Genomic DNA, 17,826 nt, shown 5'->3' with positions numbered 1-17,826 from the left:
GCGGGGCACCCCCCATGCGCAAGTGCAAACAGCGGTGTGGTGCCCGGACAGGTGCGCTGGAGCATGCATGCATGCGCAAATCAGGTGTGCGGGGGAGATCTGTCTCTGTGGCCCGGTCCAGCTCAGGCCATGGACCGGCACTGGGCCGCGGACCAGGGGTTGGGGGCCTCTGTGTTAAAGAATTTTCAAACATGGAATTTCATGTATTAAAATAGGCTTGGAGCCAACAGTGTTCTTGCACAAGAGCTTATTCCTGCTTGCACAAGTTGTTCCCCTCCTTTCTACAGATTAATCTTTTTGTACCAGTCTTCTGCACCACATCTCAAACCATACCGTCCCTTAGGAGCAGTGGTGCAGGAGAGCCTTCTTGTACATCTTTGCATCCAATCCTCAGGTATTTAATAGTATAATCATGACGTACATGGATAATTGCATTGTTAACTACTAGTACCTATAGTATTTGTACTCCAACATTTTAATATAGCCTGCCTTGGCAGCATTTTACCAAGAAGATTCTAATTAGTAATAGAAAGCAATAGCCTGTTATCAGTGTATGAAATCTATGTAGCCATCAAATTGAACCTCTTTATTAGGGAATGTAGATTGCAGTAGTTTGAAATTTGCAGTCTTGAAAGAGTACTCCAAAATACCATGTGGTAGTGGGTACTAGGATGACTGACTAGAAAGAAACCTGTCCGCATTCACCTTTATTTGACATCAATGGATTCTGATCACTGTCTTCCTCATCACCCTAAGCCACTAAGTGGTCCACTCATGTAGACATTCATTCACATGAGTGCCAGATGATTATGAGTTTCAAACACGATAGAGGTTTAAGCTGATAAATATCTGATGACTAACATATAAAATAAGAAAGCTTTGTAATGTTTTACAATGCAAAATTAAGTGACAATAGGTTTTTAGTTAAAAAAATAATGGCTGAAGTTCTATTGCACTTGGTATTCTATTCTATTACACCCAAGCAACCTGCATTGTGTGCTTGATCATGCATTTCACAGTGCAACTAACTGCAGTCCTGCTTGTTAGATATTACTTGTGCCCTAGCACAAATTTAGTTACTGCTTCCACAACTCCAAGTTACATAGATATAACTATGCAAAAGGATTTCAGCCACTATATAGACCAATACTGACAATGTTGTGTTGTAATCCCCAACCATGTTCTGCATCAATTTAATCAAATTCTTCACACTGACAAAATCCATATTGGTATTAAATACATTTCAGTAAAATTAGTTATCGGGAATTCCAATTTTAAATTACACCTAACATACTGTACTCTAAATTATACAGAAGAACAAGCAAAATTACAAGTTGTTCATTGTTTTTTCTATATCTTTCACTAAGGTTTCCCTTGGTTCATACTGACTTTTGGTCCATTTCCTCCATCCATCCCACTTGAAGACAGAAGAATGTATTTGATGTTTGAATTTAGACAGAAAATTGTTCTCCTAAAGATAAAGCAGCTTAGTTTTCTTTCAACTTCTTAATGTAGTGAGCTCTTGCTTTTAAGGCTGTCTCTACCCCAACCTTTGAAGTGTACCATTGGGGAAGAATCTTGGTAAGCCAGGCCTAAAAAATGAAAGAGAAATTTGTCAGGGTAATTAGAAAACAAACTTTCAATGTGCTGATTAATGTACCAAAAGTCATATAGTATCACACCAAAACCAATTTAATCCAGCATTTCTGTTCATTTGATGGCCAGCCCTGTTAACCACTAGACACAAGTGCTAACAGCACCCTTCTGATCATACTTCCCAACAACCATATTGCTTCTGATGTGTGTTATGTGACATCAAGTCACTTGCAACTTACAGCAACCCTAACAGGATTTTTGAACATGTCACAAGTTCAAGTAATGGTTTACTGTTATTGCCAACCCTGTCCCTCACCAAGCGTGTCCATGGCTAAGTGGTGATATGAACCAGGTATCCGATTCCATCAGTGTACACAGAATTTTTTCCTTAAAGAGGCAGCCATATTATTTAATTTCAGCACATATAACAAAAATGAAACAAAAACCAAAGTACAATAGCACCTTTAATAATAATAATAAACAGATGTCATCATGTCAATTCTTACTTATAATGACCTTCTTAGGGATTTCCAGGTAGAGAATAGTCAGAAGTAGTTTATCGTTCCCTTCTTCTGAGGACATCCTGGGACTGTACAGCTTGCCCAAGGCCACAAAGACTGGCTTTTCTCCCAGGAGGCAGAGTGGAGAATCAAGCTCTGGCTTGGCAGCCAGATACCTAAACCACTGAGCTATCCAGCCAGCTGGGACCCTTAATACTAACAGATTTATTTCTGTGTAAGGTTTTGTGGGTTGCAGTCTATTTCCTCAGAAACACCACAGGAACTCTGGTGGTTTTTTTCTTCTTTGTCTGTTTGGTTGCCCTAATCCACCTCCCTCTACACTTGTTTATACTGTTAGCCTAATTTGTCATCTTAATACACATTCCTCCAGAAATAATATATTATCTTGGAGTTCTTCACAAACCATTCAGTTTCTAACCACCCAAAATATTTCAGTGGCATCAGCAAACCTGGCCATCTTAACTCCAGATAATTTATGAGCAAGTTAAGCAGCATCAATACCAATACAGATCCCTGGGGATCCCACTACTCATATATTTGCACTGTAGGAACTGGCCATTTTGTTCTACTTTTTGCTTTCCATTCTTTAGCCATTTCCCAGTCCATAACAGGATTTCTCCTATCCCATGACTCTACATTTGTTTTGGAATAAGTGGATTTGTCAAAGCCCTTTGGAAATCCAGTATCTATTGGATCATTTCTGTGTACCAGGAAGTGAGTAATCTCAGGGAGGCAAAGGCCAATTTTCAATTTGGCTGCATCTCTCCTCTCCAAAAACTGCAGTTCATTCCTGCAGGACCTTTCCTGCAGCTTTCCTGACTTTACATTGTCTACTTTTTGTTTATTGTAGCATATTTTACATTGTTAAGCAAGTATACATTGTTTACTGTTTTCTTTTTGGTGCAAAGTTTTGGTTCTGTACCTTAACTGTATCAGGAAGTTTGTAATTGATGTTTTTGCTTTCTGACTTCCTTCCCTGTTAATTGTAGGCTTCTAATTTCTTATTACAGCTTGAAGGTTAGGGACTGTTTAGACATCACAGAATCACAGCATTGTAGTTTTTAGACATCACAAAATCACAGCATTGTAGTTTTCTGCTGCCTAAACTATTCCTAATCACTGAAACATGTAATAACGAATTACAAAGAGTTGCCAATTAAGATGGAAAGAAGTCATATCCCAGGAAGCAGTTACTCCTCTTGAAGATGACCTCAGTTAATTAAAGCCTGGAACCACAATTATTCACAAAAAGGAAAGCAGTAAATAATGCTTGTTTACTAAATAACTTTAAATAAGTATGAAGTAGCCAGCACAAAGCTGAAAAGTGGCTATGTAGTCATGCCACTCATTTTCAACCATTTTTAGAAATATGGAGGTGCCTTTTGGGGAGACCTAAAAACTAGCTTGCAGACTGCATACAGCCTGTGGGCTGAATGATGCCCATCCTTGCTGTAGATACTCAGAGTGAAACTATTACAGTGAAATAGTTCACTGAGAGTGAAATCAGTACAACTCAGAATATTTTTTAAAAAAGTTTTCTTTCTTCAGATACTGTGTATAATAAGAATAATCAGCTTTAAATAATACATACCATAAAATCATGAGTTGGGCATCCAGCAGTCTGGGCTTCAAGGCCAACCGTATTAAGGGCATACTTTACAAACCATTCAGGTTTAGGTCTAAAAGTGCTTGTTCTACGAAGCTTAGACAATTTTGTGACCACAAAATATGGTAGAATGCTCTGAAAAAGAAATGACATGGATTCCCCTTTTTTAATAAATTGCTACTAAGGACACTTGATATATCAAGCGACTGTGCCAATGATCACTTTTGTAACCAGTTTTTGCTATGGATAATTAAATGTTTCACATCCAAATTATCAATTTATTGTTCATGTCAACCTTTTTATACTGATTTTACATCAATTGCAAAGTTGTTTACCAAATAATTCAGGCTTTGGTAAATAACATTAGTTACTCCACTAAAGTTACTACAACTACAACTACTGATTCTCATCTCAACCATTGTTTCATCCCAAAAAGCTGCTGTCTTCTGCCAAACAGGCCACTTGTATCAAATTACTTACTAGAATGGGACTCCTGCTGGATAAGACATTTGCCCATGGATTCTGCATCTTGCTCTCCCTGGCAGCTCCAGAGCAGCAAGGCAGGTGAGGGATAGGATGAAATAGATAACATGCTTAACAGTCTTTAGTTTACCATAGCATGGGATACTGAGGCTTCTGCTCTGGATTTTAAAGTTTTGTAGGCTTACTGTAAACAGGAAATTTGATTACTTGTATAGCTAAAGCATAATCACTTAGGTTTTCCTCCAGAAAAATCATTTAGATGGCTTCCATACGTTGTTGTCATTTTAGTCTGTTGCAGCAAAACAAGAAAATTCTATGACTCCTTAGACTAATACATTTTTACGATGGCACAGGCTTTTGTAGACCCTGTCTACTTCAGCAGAAGCTGTAAACAGCTGTAATGTACAAGACACTTAAATTAATTAAACAAAAGAGTTATATTCTTTTTAAAAAATTCTTGTTGGGTGCTGACAATGGCAGAGGCTGCTTATAATGAGATAAAACCCAGAAAATAACCATAGTTACCAGTAGATGAAGCATTTTATGGGCTCTGGCTCACTCAGCTAGGATTTCAGTCTTAAGATAATGTATGCAGCTTATGGGCAGGATCTACTGGTAGACTATTAGCAGATGGGCACAGTCAAACATAATAGGGAGAAGGCAAAAACTTAATCACAATATCACATGCAGTCTTATTTGGGGTGGCAAAAACCCCTCCTAGACCAGTTCTTGAGCAGCATAGAGGGATGCAAAGGAGGAAAGAGATGTTTTACTTGTTGGATTTAGCTTCATGTCTTAAAGTTGCACTGCTGAGCTACAGCGCTGGGTGGCACTAAAGAATACATCTTTGAATGACAACTGAACTAAAACGGACACAGCACTGAATAGCTTTGACATCAAGATCAGATGAAATCTGAATTCAATATGTTCCTTTAAGAAGATGGGTATTAAAGAGCAAATAATATAAGTGGTAGGAATGGAAAAGTTGTTATGGTTTAATGTTATTCAACTGGAGTGTTGGACTAGTGAATGGGTGAGAAGAAATGGTGAATGCAGGGAGCTTACAAAATTTGAAGAAATTGTAGTACAGAATTAAAATGAAAATGGGAATAAAAATGAAGTGGATGATAAGTAAAATTTACAAAATATTAATAGAAGTAGAGGATCAGCAAGATGCTATGGGAAACAGATTTGGGAGTGGAAGTAAGTACTGAGAAGTGGAAGAATTTGTGGAATAAAAGAATTCTAAAATGTATGTCTGTAAGAATAAAAGAACATTTTTTATAAATTGGTTTCACTTAAAACAAGTGAAATTGAATTATATGGGTAAAAATACTCCAAGATGAGTTGGAGATGTGAGCAAGAAGTTGGAACCTACTTCCATATGTGATAGGAATGTGACTATCCATTTAAATTGTGAAAGTTGTTTTCTAAAGAAATAAGTGAAATATTAAATTTAAATTTAAGACTTATGTCCTAAAATAGCATTTTACTGATATTTGAGAGGGAATGATGGGAATCAATGGCATAATGGGTGATGTGCAAGAGGGAAGGGTAAGACCAGAATAGTAACTGCAGGCGATGTTCACAACTGAACTTACTTGGACATACGATTGGAGGCAAGTTCTGATCTCTAGTTCTTGTAAAAAGACCATATGACAAACCTGGTTTGCATGGGAGACAACATCTTCAGACTGGGAGAGTGGAATTTGGTCCCCAACTAAAGTATCTGGGGAAAACTGGAGTTGCAGTGATGGTGAAAGAGGCAGCACCATCACCAGCTTCACCAGCATCAGAAGAAATGGTAAGAATGGGAATCACCAGCAAAAAGTATAGGAGAGTAAGCTTTGGGTATTGTCCGTATAGTCAGTAGCTGTGGAAGTCTAGAAGGATGGTATCTGATATTGAAGTCAACCCCGCAAGGCGGATGTGCTGAAATTAAGTGCAAATGGAGAACCACCTTGAATAAGGGAGTAGGATTAGATGGCAAATAATCCAAGAGGGATCTTAGCCCCAAGAACAGCTCTAGCTTTGTGGCTGCAAACTCTTGGGTGACTGAAAACAGAAGCAATCTTTGTATGTCTGAAAAATGGGAAGCACATCCACTTCTGAAAAGGAGGCTACACAGTGGTCATCATCAGCTTGTCCTTTGTACGGTATTTGGTACTGCCTCTTGTTCAAATGTCTCCCATACAGGGGAGGTAAACAAGAGGCAGCAGACAGGAATGGAGCTGCCGTAGATACAGAGGACAGCAACAACATGGGAAGGCTGAGTGGCAAGGTTGTAACCACTGTTGCAGTCTGGTCTCTGAGGTCCTTAGGAGGAGCCAAAGTAGCTATTTGCCCTCTATTTAATTGTTTTCTTCTTAGGAGAAGCAAGGAGAGAAGGTGCCTTGTGTTTTGGTGGACATTTGGTGGAACAAAACAGCTTACTGTACATTCAAAGTATGACATCAGAGCTGGCACTGAGGTGGAAGTAAATGCTGTCAGTAATGAGTATTGGTGCTTGTTTGAACCCATACACTGGGAGATAAAAAGAGAGAGAGCCAACAGGAGCAGAGCAAGTCAAATGTTGTCAGTTCCAATAATCCAAGTTGGTGTATTAACAGAAGCCTTGGATTAACACTAGTCAATGCTGCAGCCAGATGTGTGGAAGTATGAAGGGCTTTCTCCCATGGTAGGGCCTGTAACCAAAGCTCTCTGTTATGGAGGTTGGGCTTGAACAGATGCTGCCAATACTGGCACTTTTCAATGACATGGTATTCATCAAGAGAAAAGAAGCAGCAAAAGTGCCTCTCCATATGTGGGATCTTGCTACCAAAATCTATGCACTTCTTAAACATCTGAGGTCAAGAAATGACAATATTGAAGATAACTTACAGATGGACAGAAGAGTCAAGAGATCCAAGTCAAAAATTTGAACATTCAGAATTGAGATACCGAAGCCCAAGGGAAAATTTCAGGCAAGGTGCCAAGAGGTCAAGGCAAAAATTCAAATGTAGTGAAAAGGTGGCAAAAAACTAAAACAAGCCAAAGTTACAAACATGCTGCAAGCACAGCAAATGAAAAACAACTGAAAAGAAAGGGCAGGAACCACACTTTATCATGTGCTCTAGGGCAGTGGTCCCCAACCTTGGGCCTCCAGATGTTCTTGGACTACAACTCCCAGAAGCCTTTACCATCACCTCTGCTGTCCAGGATTTCTGGGAGTTGAAGTCCAAGAACATCTGGAGGCCCAAGGTTGGGGACCACTGCTCTAGGGGAGTATCAAGAGGTCAATCTTGAGCCCTAGCTGTTCTGCAGATGTGGAACAACCCCTGTGTGCAAGTCACAGAGACCACAAAGAAAAACATTATATTCTGATCTGTCTAGGACCCTTACTTTCGGAAATTATTATTAGTGAATTATTCAATACATTGTAAACATGACTTTACTTATTGCCTTTTATATCATATATGGATGTGTATCTAAATTTAAAGTACCTTATGATCAGTGCACAGAATCATTTCTAAGCCTTAGAGATAACACAGTTCACAGCACTTGTATAACATATTGCTAGTACTTTTTAAAAATGAATTGCACCAAAAGCTATATTAACACAACACTAGACATCTCTCCCTAAAATGATTTTTTTTATTGTAACAATTTCCATTCCGCTTTCCTTAATTTAAATACACTGCCTGACATGATTTCATAAAGGTGGCTATACAAGCTAAGTGGCCTGTTTTCTGGGCTGTTTGTTGAATGCCTAATCTTCCCCAACTGCACAATGCATCATGAGCCTGGGTCCATGACAGGCAGCCCAAAAATGTCTAAAGTAAAAAATGCCCTTACATGTACAGAAGAATGCAATAGGATTTTTGTTAAAGAAGGTTATATAATTTTCAAAAACACATCCAATATTGTTAAACGGTTAAAAGAAAGCAGAAAGAGCATATCAAATTAGTCATACAGAATCAGCAATAAGACAAATCAAATAAAAAAGTGCTTCATCTGAACTTTCTGAATTACCATGTTCTAGCCAAATATTTAAAGAAACAAATTTATTTAGTGATGCCATTCTAGAAGGTAGGCATCACTAGTCAAAAAGTCCTGTTTCCAGTGCCTGCTCCCTGATGTATCAGCTTTGAAGCTGTCATGTTTTGTTAATAGTCTTTTAAGAGATACCCTCTATGTTGTCAGGTTATTTATACAATATTATAGTTAAATATCATAAAGGAGCAATCTCACTTACCTGCACAATAACACCCTTATGTTTGTATTCCATATTGATTCCATGAGAAAAGAAATTCACAAAAGCCTAAAGAAATGTAAAAGCAATATTGTGTTATGAATGCACTAAATTTAGGTGCACATATACTGTACGTTTCACAGATGTTAAGTTAGTGAAAAAGGCTAAATTTCATATCCTATAAATATAGCCTTTAGTGGTAGAAAAAAACTGTATAAAGTGAACTAAAAAAAGAGCCTGGTACTATCATGGTCTGTCAGAATGGTAGTTTGTATGCCCTAGCTATATGTTCTATAACAGTGGTCCCCAAGCTTTTTAACAGCACAGACTGGTTGGGGAAGGCAGGGCACCCCCGCGCTCATGCAAAGGGTGTGTGTGTGCTCATGCACATGCACAAATGGCAGGGAAGCGCACATGTGTGCACAAAGGGCAAGGAGGCATTCAGGGGTTTACGCACACATGCGCAAAGGGCAGGGGGCGCTCGTGCGGGCGCAGTGTGTGGGGAGTGCATGCAGGGGGGGATCTGTCTCCGTGACCTGGTCCGGCCCAGCCACGGACCGGGGATTGGGGACCCCTGTTCTATAACATTTTCAGAATTATATGCTTGCTAAAGTTTAACAAATATCTGGTGAACATATTCATAATCATAGTTTAAGTGATTCTTTTATTTAGCCTTAAACATAAGGTAGAGAAAAAATGTCTAAGAAAATGCCATGATGCAAGACTACATCATATTCCACAAGTCTTAAGAGGTATAAATTTTCAGACTTAAAACAACTGTTTCTGTTTCAGATTAATCATAGTTAATATGCTGAAAAGCCCAACTTGTGGTTAAGCAGGGTTAGTCAAATCATGCCAGCTCCATAAACTGTGGCATAAAGTTGGCTTGTTTCAAGAAACTATAATTGAAGATTGACACTTTGCAGGTTTGAGTAACAATAGTAAAAGGTAAAGGTAAAGGTTCCCCATGACAATTTTTGTCCAGTCGTGTTCGACTCTAGGGGGCGGTGCTCATCCCCGTTTCCAAGCCATAGAGCCAGCGTTTGTCCGAAGACAATCTTCCGTGGTCACATGGTCAGTGCGACTTAGACACAGAACGCTGTTACCTTCCCACCGAAGTGGCCCCTATTTATCTACTTGCATTTGCATGCTTTCGAACCGCTAGGTTGGCGGGAACTGGGACAAGCGACGGGCACTCACTCCGTCGCGTGGATTCGATCTTACGACTGCTTGGTCTTCTGACCCTGCAGCACAGGCTTCTGCGGTTTAGCCTGCAGCGCCACCACGTCCCGAGTAACAATAGTAAGCAATGGTTTATCTAAAACTAAAGCAAGAACTTTTCAACTTACTCCATGTGACCATGTCACACAAAATGAATGAGTAATCTTGAGGCTCACCCCTGTAATACTAAATTGTGAACCATCCTAACAGTGGGTTTTAAGAAAAGACTAAATAATATTTCTAATAGTTTGATATTAGATAAGCTGCAAGGAAAAAGATGTTAGAAAATATTTCACAGCATTTCTTGACTAGATTTACATATTTTTCTGTGTATAAGACACCCCCATGTATAAAGCCCCCCCCCCAAAATTTCTAACCCAAAATTAAGAAATCTAAGTGGGGGTTAGCAAGTGGAGGTGCAAGGCAGGGATCAAAGCGCTTTCATTATTCCTGTTTTCCCCTTCCACTTTCTTGGCAAAAAAGTAGAAGGGGAAAGCAGGAATAATGAAAGCGCTTTGATCCCTGCCTTCCACCTCCACTTGCTTTGATCCCTTCTCCGTCCCTACTTCTGTGTATAAGATGACCCTCAAATTTTAATCTAAAGATTTTAGACAAAAGTATCTTATACACAGAAAAATATGGTACATTAAAAGTGCAGAGAAATGAGTAAGCTTAAAGGGGCCAAAGGTTAATTTTCAGACTGGCTGGCAGTTTGGGGCAGCACTCCTACAAGAGAGAGGGATGTAGCTAAGCTGGCTAATTAGTTGTTTTTCATTTAAACTTTTTGTAACATAAATAGCCATTTTATCAGATAATAGAAATCAAGTGTAATGTAATTAATTAAATACATTAATTAATAAAGGTTTTTCATTACATTAATTAGCTGGCTGGATAGCTCAGTGAGTTTGAGTAGCTGGCTGCAATATCAGGGTTTGATTTCCCATTGTGCCTCCTGGGAGAAGAGCCAGCATAAGTCCTAGTCTGACATTCTATCCACTACTTCACACAGTTCCCAAATAAGATAAACTGAATGTTAAATTGCTACTGTAAGGTCAAAAACCTGGCTCAGAGGTATGCCACTGATTCCCATCTGCTTTTTAGAAAAATCAGCACTTCTGAAAGTTGAGCAACAATATGCACCCGTAGGCTATATACTTCCTATCTCTGACATGATATATCAAAGTAGACACACACACACACACACACAAAGGGGGGGGGAGAGGGAGAGAAATAGGCATACCTTGGTTGCTGAATAAAGAGTGAGGAATGGAGATGGCTGAAGCCCAGCAAGAGATGAAATATTCACTATAACTCCTTTTGACCTAAAAATATAAACATATCATTGTCAACTGTCTGAAACAACAGAAATGAAACTTTAACAGAATGTCTAGTTGCCTGTAACTGTAGTTCTCTGAGTTGTCATCTGTGAATTCACACATTGGGATGTCTTTGTGTCTGTGCTTTGTTAAGTCATTTAGTTGTGTCCGACTCTTTGCGACTCCATGAACCAGAGCACGCCAGGCCCTCCTATCTTCCACTGCCTCGCGGAAGTTGGGTCAAATTCATGTTGGTAGCTTTGATGACACGGTCCAACCATTTCTTCCTCTGTCCTCCCCTTCTTCTCTTGCCTTCACACTTTCCCAGCATCAGGGTCTTTTCCAGGGAGTCTTCTCTTCTCCTCAGATGGCCAAAGTATTGGAGCCTCCGCTTCAGGACCTGTCCTTCCAGTGAATACTTAGGGTTGATTTCCTTCAAAATGGATAGGTTTGTTCTCCTTGCAGTCCAAGGGACTCTCAAGAGTCTCCTCCAGCACCACAATTCAAACGCATCAATTCTTCGACGGTCTGCCTTCTTTATGGTCCAACTTTCACTTCCATACAAAAGCCATAGCTTTGACTATGCAGACTTTTGTAGGCAAGGTGATATCTGTTCCTGTGCAACAATCCTCAAAAATGTCTAGAGTTCAGTGACACCAAACCCCACCCCTTTGCCTCAGTAGGCATGATCCTTCCTAACAGTCCTTCTTCAGTTCCTCACCATCCATCACTGAAACTCAAGGAGAGCATGATAGGTAGAGGGGAGGTGGGAGGGAATGTGTGAATTCACAGACGACCACACAAAGTACTACAGTTACAGGTAAATAACCTGTCCTTCACCTTGGTTTCTGTGAATCACTCACTGGGTTATTAGCAGGCTCACTTACTGGTCAAGAACGTAGTCATGCCAGCAAGGAAGAAAAGACAGCTGTCCTGAATGAAGCATCCAGCTTAGCCCTGAGATCTAGATAGTAGTGCTGGAAGAATGTCAGTGGTGGAGATCACGTGATGGCCTGAAAAATATGGGGCAGATGGGTGCCTTTCAAAAATGCAGCAAAGGTCACAACTGTCCTTGTGGAATGGTTGTAAAGGGTCTCTGGAAGTGATGTTCACGTCAGCTGGTACACCAAGCCAATGGTAGTCCCAATTCATTTAAAGGCATTAGAAGGAAACAAGCTGACCCTGATAATGTAATTTCTACAAGACTTTCTGAATTGCCTCATTCTAGAGGTGTAGAAAGACAGTGTTTGGCACTCATTCACAAACTGGATCCATTTATAGGTGTAAGCCCACACTGATGGTGGCTCTCTAGTCACCAAAAGGACCTGAACTAAGGTGAAATCTCCATATTGTGGGTCAGAGAGAAATGATCTGGGTTGCAAAGACATTTGCCACATTGAGTCAGGAGATCTGGTGAATGAAGTGGTCCTACACTGTCCACTGCCAGTGTGAGCAGAGTAGCAAACCAGGGTTGGTGAAGTCACAAGGGTGTGATCATCAATAATATTATTTGTATCCTGTCCATGGGTAAGCAAGCTCTGATGGTTGTGGAATTCAGCATTGCCCAAATATACTAGATGATCTTGGGTTATTGTGACTTTTCGAGGTTCATCCTTAGACTGATATCCAACAGACACAATTTAAATTCCATACCCCTTAGGACCTTTTCCCTGTACTTTACCACAATCAGTCAGTAATCAATGTATAGGATGATGACCATCCCTCCTTATTCTGAGGAAGGCTGCTACTGGGCTACATACTTGGTGAACGCCCTGGGTGCCATCACCAAATCAAATGGTTGGATATGGAACTTGTAGATGTGATCCTCCAGAATAAAGCTGAGGAACCAGTGGTGATCCGGCCAAATCAAAATATGAAAATAAGCATCTTTGAGATCCACCATCATGAACCAATCTTCCTCCTCCAATAATGGCAATATAGCTGACAGGATCATGATACAGAAACTTGTCAAGTAAATGGAGCAGATGTTCCTGAGGTCAAGGATCAGGCACAAACCCCCGTCTTTCTTGGGGACTGTAAAGTACCAAGAGTAGAACTCAAGATGTTTGAGGGTGGTATGAGCCTGTACTATAGCATTCTTCTGAAGCAACTTGGATATTTCCTGCTAGTGAGTGTCTGAAGATGATGTGATGTGACTTGTTGAAGAGCAAAAAATTCTGGTATAGTCCTGTGCAGTGATGGACCCAATAATCAGTGATGATGATAAGCCAAGTGTTGAGGTATGGCACAAGAGCAGAAGGGTAAGTAGATTAACAACACGACTGAGGTCATGTTGTTAAACTTTGAGTTGCAGAAATCAAAACCCCTGCTTGGGTTTCTTATCTGGGCTTTTGGGAAGTGTCAATGGCTTGGACCATGTTGAGACGTGTTGGCTAGTTAGCAATCTTGATGTAAATTTCTAGATGCAGGAGGAAGGGCCTCCATCACAACTAACTTGTTTGCTTGTTTGTTTGCATGCTAACTAATCAGAGGAGTTTGTTTTTGCTAGGCTAGATAAGCTCCACTTTTGTTTCTTCCCTTCTCCTCCTCACGCATTTTGAAAGACTCCATTTTGTCTCAGATCCTTTTTCACCTTGGAAAATGCTAGAAAAATACACAAAATCTTTTATACTTAAAGATCGCCTCCTGAGCCTTATTTTCTAAAGTGCTAGGCTTTGGTGAGGGTGGATACCAAAAACAATTGGGTAAAGAAGGGGACTTCTACAGCTAATTCTAATCTTAAGGAGCTGGCCTTCTGCTGTGCATTTTACTGGAACTTAAGCAACTTCCCAGAACTCTCAACAAGACGTGTGGTCTGTCAGTTGGACATGTACAGCTGATAGGAAGGAGTCTGCTTCCATGAGCTTGTACCATCTCTGATGCTGCCAGAATTGTGGAGAAGCAACTTCCATCTGCATCACATTTTTTGTTTATGTTATCCATGACATCATTGGTCTTGCCATTGAAAAGCCCCTCTCTATCAAAAGGGAGGTCCACAATGCACATGTGAGAATCCTCTGAGATGCTTGAAGACCAGAGCCACACATAGCGAGAGGGCCACTGTAGCAGACATGTTCTTTGCCACACAGTTCATCACATGCTGGGCTGAATGAATCTGATGGGTGGCCAAGAAGAGTGCCTCCTATTGGAAGATGAATGCAAAAATTCACTTATCCTCAGGCAAGTTGTTTTAGGAAGAATTGTATCTTCTCCCAGAGAAACTGATGGTAGGCCCTCACAGCAGTGTGTAGTTTGCTACCAAAATGTTCAACACCACTGTACAATAAATGTGCCCATCAATATGGTGCATCTACTGACTGGAGTTGTATGCTTCGGTTTGGATCTGGGAAACGTCTACAATAATGGATATGGGCTGCAAGTGCTTGAACAAGAACATGGTCTCTTCTTCCTGCCCGGTGTAGAGATATGCAATCCTCTGTGATGTTGGTGGCAAGACAGATGGTGATCCCAACACCCTCCATTTCTTCTTGGATACTGAGGCTGGTGACTTTGATAACAACACCAACAGAGCCTCTGAAGTCACAACTGAGGAGTCCTAGGTAGGTTTATCGAGAAAAACTACAGAATTCAATCCCTGGACAGATCGGCTTTGTGGATCCAGCTAAGTCAAGGCTTCTACCATGGACTGTTTGGAAGGGTCTTGCACATTGAGATTTTAGGGGGTGGGCTTGGTGTCCACAGCCTGCAGAGATCTTTCCCAAAGGAGCCACCTGAGTTGAGACTGTTGGTTGCAAAGGGGAACTTTACTAAAGTTCTTATACATAGAATAAGACTGAGGTCTGTGGTCCTACCTAAGGCAATAATGACAGAGGAAATGATGGTCAGACAAGGGATTTTGTTAGAATAAGATCTGCACATCTTAAATGGGCCTATGGGGCCATACAAAAGGGCAGGAAATTGCAATGAACAATACAATTTTTTCTTTCTTTTTCTTTTAATAGGTGAAGCAGCAAGGGGAAACAAAGAGTGAAGAACAACTATATGCAGTTAAATAATAAAGTCTAGAGTTTCTAGAAGTTCCCTTGCTGTTGCCTTGGCCACAGAAAAGAAGGAACTGAAGGAGGAGTGCTGAGAGGGAGCATGCCTAGTGGGGTGAGAGAGTGGAATTTTGGTGTCGCTGCACTCTAGACGTGTCCAAGGATTATTGTGCAAGTGCAAGGAGAACCCAATATGATTTACAATGGCTACAATGAAGAACTCAAAGTTTGGCTTATAAAAACTGTTCTCCAAAGAGGTAGTAATGTATCCAACGTGACTGCATAGAACTATCTATGCACACACAGTTTTCAGTTTCTCTTGTTCAGTGGCACTCTCTAACGCTACAAAACTACCCAACAGAGCAAGAACATTCAGCACTGTATAACTGAAGGGGGCAACTAACTGAAGTTACTGTGAAAAATGAACATTTTCTACAGTTGTGTTCAAAATTATTCAACCCCCAATGCTGTAAAGGGGTTTAGGGACTATAGTGTACATTTGGAATTGTATTCAGAATGAAATCCTACAAGGACGTTTTAAAGAACCAAATGCAACTAAAATAACATCAATTGTTTATGTAATACAGCAGTAAATGTTTCTTTTGTGGTTTCTTCATTGCCACAATTATTCAACCCCTTAAAGACTACCACTCTGAAGAAGAGAGGTTCATTCAGGTGTTTTCGATCAGGTATTGAAAACACCTGTGGATGTCACAGAGCACCAATCAAGCATAATAAGCACCAATTAGGCAGCTTTAAAATGACTGTGATACGCAGCTCCTTCTAGACATTTACTGGTGTGGTTACAAACATGGTGAAGTCAAGAGAATGGTCCAGGAAGACAAGAGAAGAGGTGATTTGTCTTCACAGGAAGGGCAATGGCTATAAGAAGATTGCAAAGAAGTTAAACATACCAAGAGACACCATAGGAAGCATCATTCACAAATTCAAGGCAAAGGGCACTGTTGAAATGCTACCTGGTCGTGGAAGAAAGAAGATGCTGACTTCGACTGCTGTGCGCTACCTAAAGCGTAGAGTGGTGAAAAGTCCCCGTGTGACTGCTGAGGAACTGAAAAAAGATTAGTCAGATGTGGGTATAGAAGTTTCAGCTCAGACAATAAGGCGCACACTGCGTAATGAAGGTCTCCATGCCAGAACCCCCAGGCGCACCCCCTTGCTGTCTCCCAAGAATAAGAAGAGTCGACTGCAGTATGCCAAAAGTCATGTGGGCAAACCACAAAAGTTGTGGGATAGTGTTCTGTCGACTGATGAAACAAAATTAGAACTGTTTGGGCCCATGGATCAACGCTATGTTTGGAGGAGGAAGAACAAGGCATATGACGAAAAGAACACCTTGCCTACTGTGAAGCATGGCGGAGAGTCAATAATGCTTTGGGGCTGTTTTGCTTCTGCAAGTACAGGGAAGCTTCAGCGTGTACAAGGTACCATGAATTCTCTTCAGTACCAGGAGATATTGGATGAAAATGTGATGCAGTCCGTCACACACCTGAGGCTTGGGAGACGTTGGACCTTTCAACAGGACAATGATCCCAAGCATACCTCCAAGTCCACTAGAGCATGGTTGCAGAGGAAAGGCTGGAACATTTTGGAGTGGCCATCGCAGTCACCAGACTTAAATCCGATTGAGAACCTCTGGTGGGACTTAAAGAAAGCAGTTGCAGTGCGCAAGCCTAAGAATTTGACTGAACTGGAGGCTTTTGCCCATGAAGAATGGGCGAAGATACCCATAGATCGCTGCAAGACACTTGTGTCAAGCTATGCTTCACGTTTAAAAGCTGTTATAACTGTAAAAGGATGTTGTACTAAGGACTAAGATTGAATGTCACTTGGGGGTTGAATAAAAACTAATAATGATGTGAGCACAGAAAAGACATTTGTGGTTATTTCATTATAAACTTAAGGTTATATTTCTCTGACCTACAAGTGCCTCTTTCATGTAAATATAAGTAAGATGACTGAATGATCAAAATCAATGTCAAAATGGCCAAAACATTCAATTTCAGTGGGGGTTGAATAATTTTGAACACAACTGTATCAAGTAGACTGACATTCAGAATGTGTTATCAGAGATGCTGCCACCAAATTAGGTAAGTATTAATTTTATGAGTTCCAGACAATTAATTAATTGATAAATCAGCATGCAAGAAAATAACTGCTCTAAAAGAAAACATATTTTCTTTAGTCATGCATGTTTTAGTACACCATTTGTAACAGTTATTCTTCCTGTTCCTTTATATGCGGCTTCTAGATTGGTAATTCCCACCCAGTTTTTACAAGTGTTGGAATAAAAACAAAGAAGTTATTTCTAAAGCTGTCTGCCAAATTAAGTGTGAGCAATATCAGTTTTTTTAAGTGCCTTAATCGGACTCAGTATTACAATCCTAGTTGCTATAACACTGCCCAAAGTAAATATCTTTGTAGGATCCTGTCTTTGTAGTAGCCACACATGATAAATTGAGACAGGATTCAATCTAATTCCACAGGTCAGAACAATAATTCTTCACAAATAATTGAATACATTCAGACCAACAGCATACTTTCTTTATAGAAAAGTGCAAGTGGTTTTTTCATATGCAGTTCTATCATACACTCACTAGGTTTTATTAGTCAGATTTCTGAATACATAAAAGTGACTGATTAAAAACACCCCAATATCATCAGAATTCTACCTTAAGCAATATAGCAGAATACATGCTATATTTAGCTCTCCCATTGTTGTTATGGCAACCTTTGTCTGCCTCAGCTGCATATAAAATGGTAACATGCACACTGCCTCTGTAACACAATTAACTTGTAAAGGGAAAATATCTAATATTTTAACATTTGTCTAGAA

The 17,826-nt window shown here is 40.2% G+C and overlaps 1 protein-coding gene across 2 annotated transcripts in view; it reads right to left on the bottom strand.

Annotated features, from left to right (window-relative positions):
- Nucleotides 1-269: 269 nt before the first annotated feature.
- HSD17B12 (hydroxysteroid 17-beta dehydrogenase 12) overlaps nucleotides 270-17,826 on the bottom strand; it is an 88,881-nt gene continuing 71,324 nt past the window's right edge. For both annotated transcript variants that reach the window (XM_072985962.2, XM_072985963.2), the window contains 4 exons: nucleotides 10,899-10,980; nucleotides 8,441-8,506; nucleotides 3,709-3,858; nucleotides 270-1,592 (listed from right to left, as the gene is read on the bottom strand). In XM_072985962.2, the coding sequence (XP_072842063.2) occupies nucleotides 1,488-1,592; nucleotides 3,709-3,858; nucleotides 8,441-8,506; nucleotides 10,899-10,980 (403 nt within the window). In that variant the 3' untranslated portion in view covers nucleotides 270-1,487. The remainder of the gene's footprint in view (nucleotides 1,593-3,708; nucleotides 3,859-8,440; nucleotides 8,507-10,898; nucleotides 10,981-17,826) is intronic.

This window comes from Pogona vitticeps, chromosome 1, assembly GCF_051106095.1.
Source record: "Pogona vitticeps strain Pit_001003342236 chromosome 1, PviZW2.1, whole genome shotgun sequence".
NCBI lineage: Eukaryota > Metazoa > Chordata > Lepidosauria > Squamata > Agamidae > Pogona > Pogona vitticeps.
The sequence above is the reverse complement of the archived record's forward strand: the minus strand, read 5'-3'. Positions and strand labels throughout refer to the sequence as shown.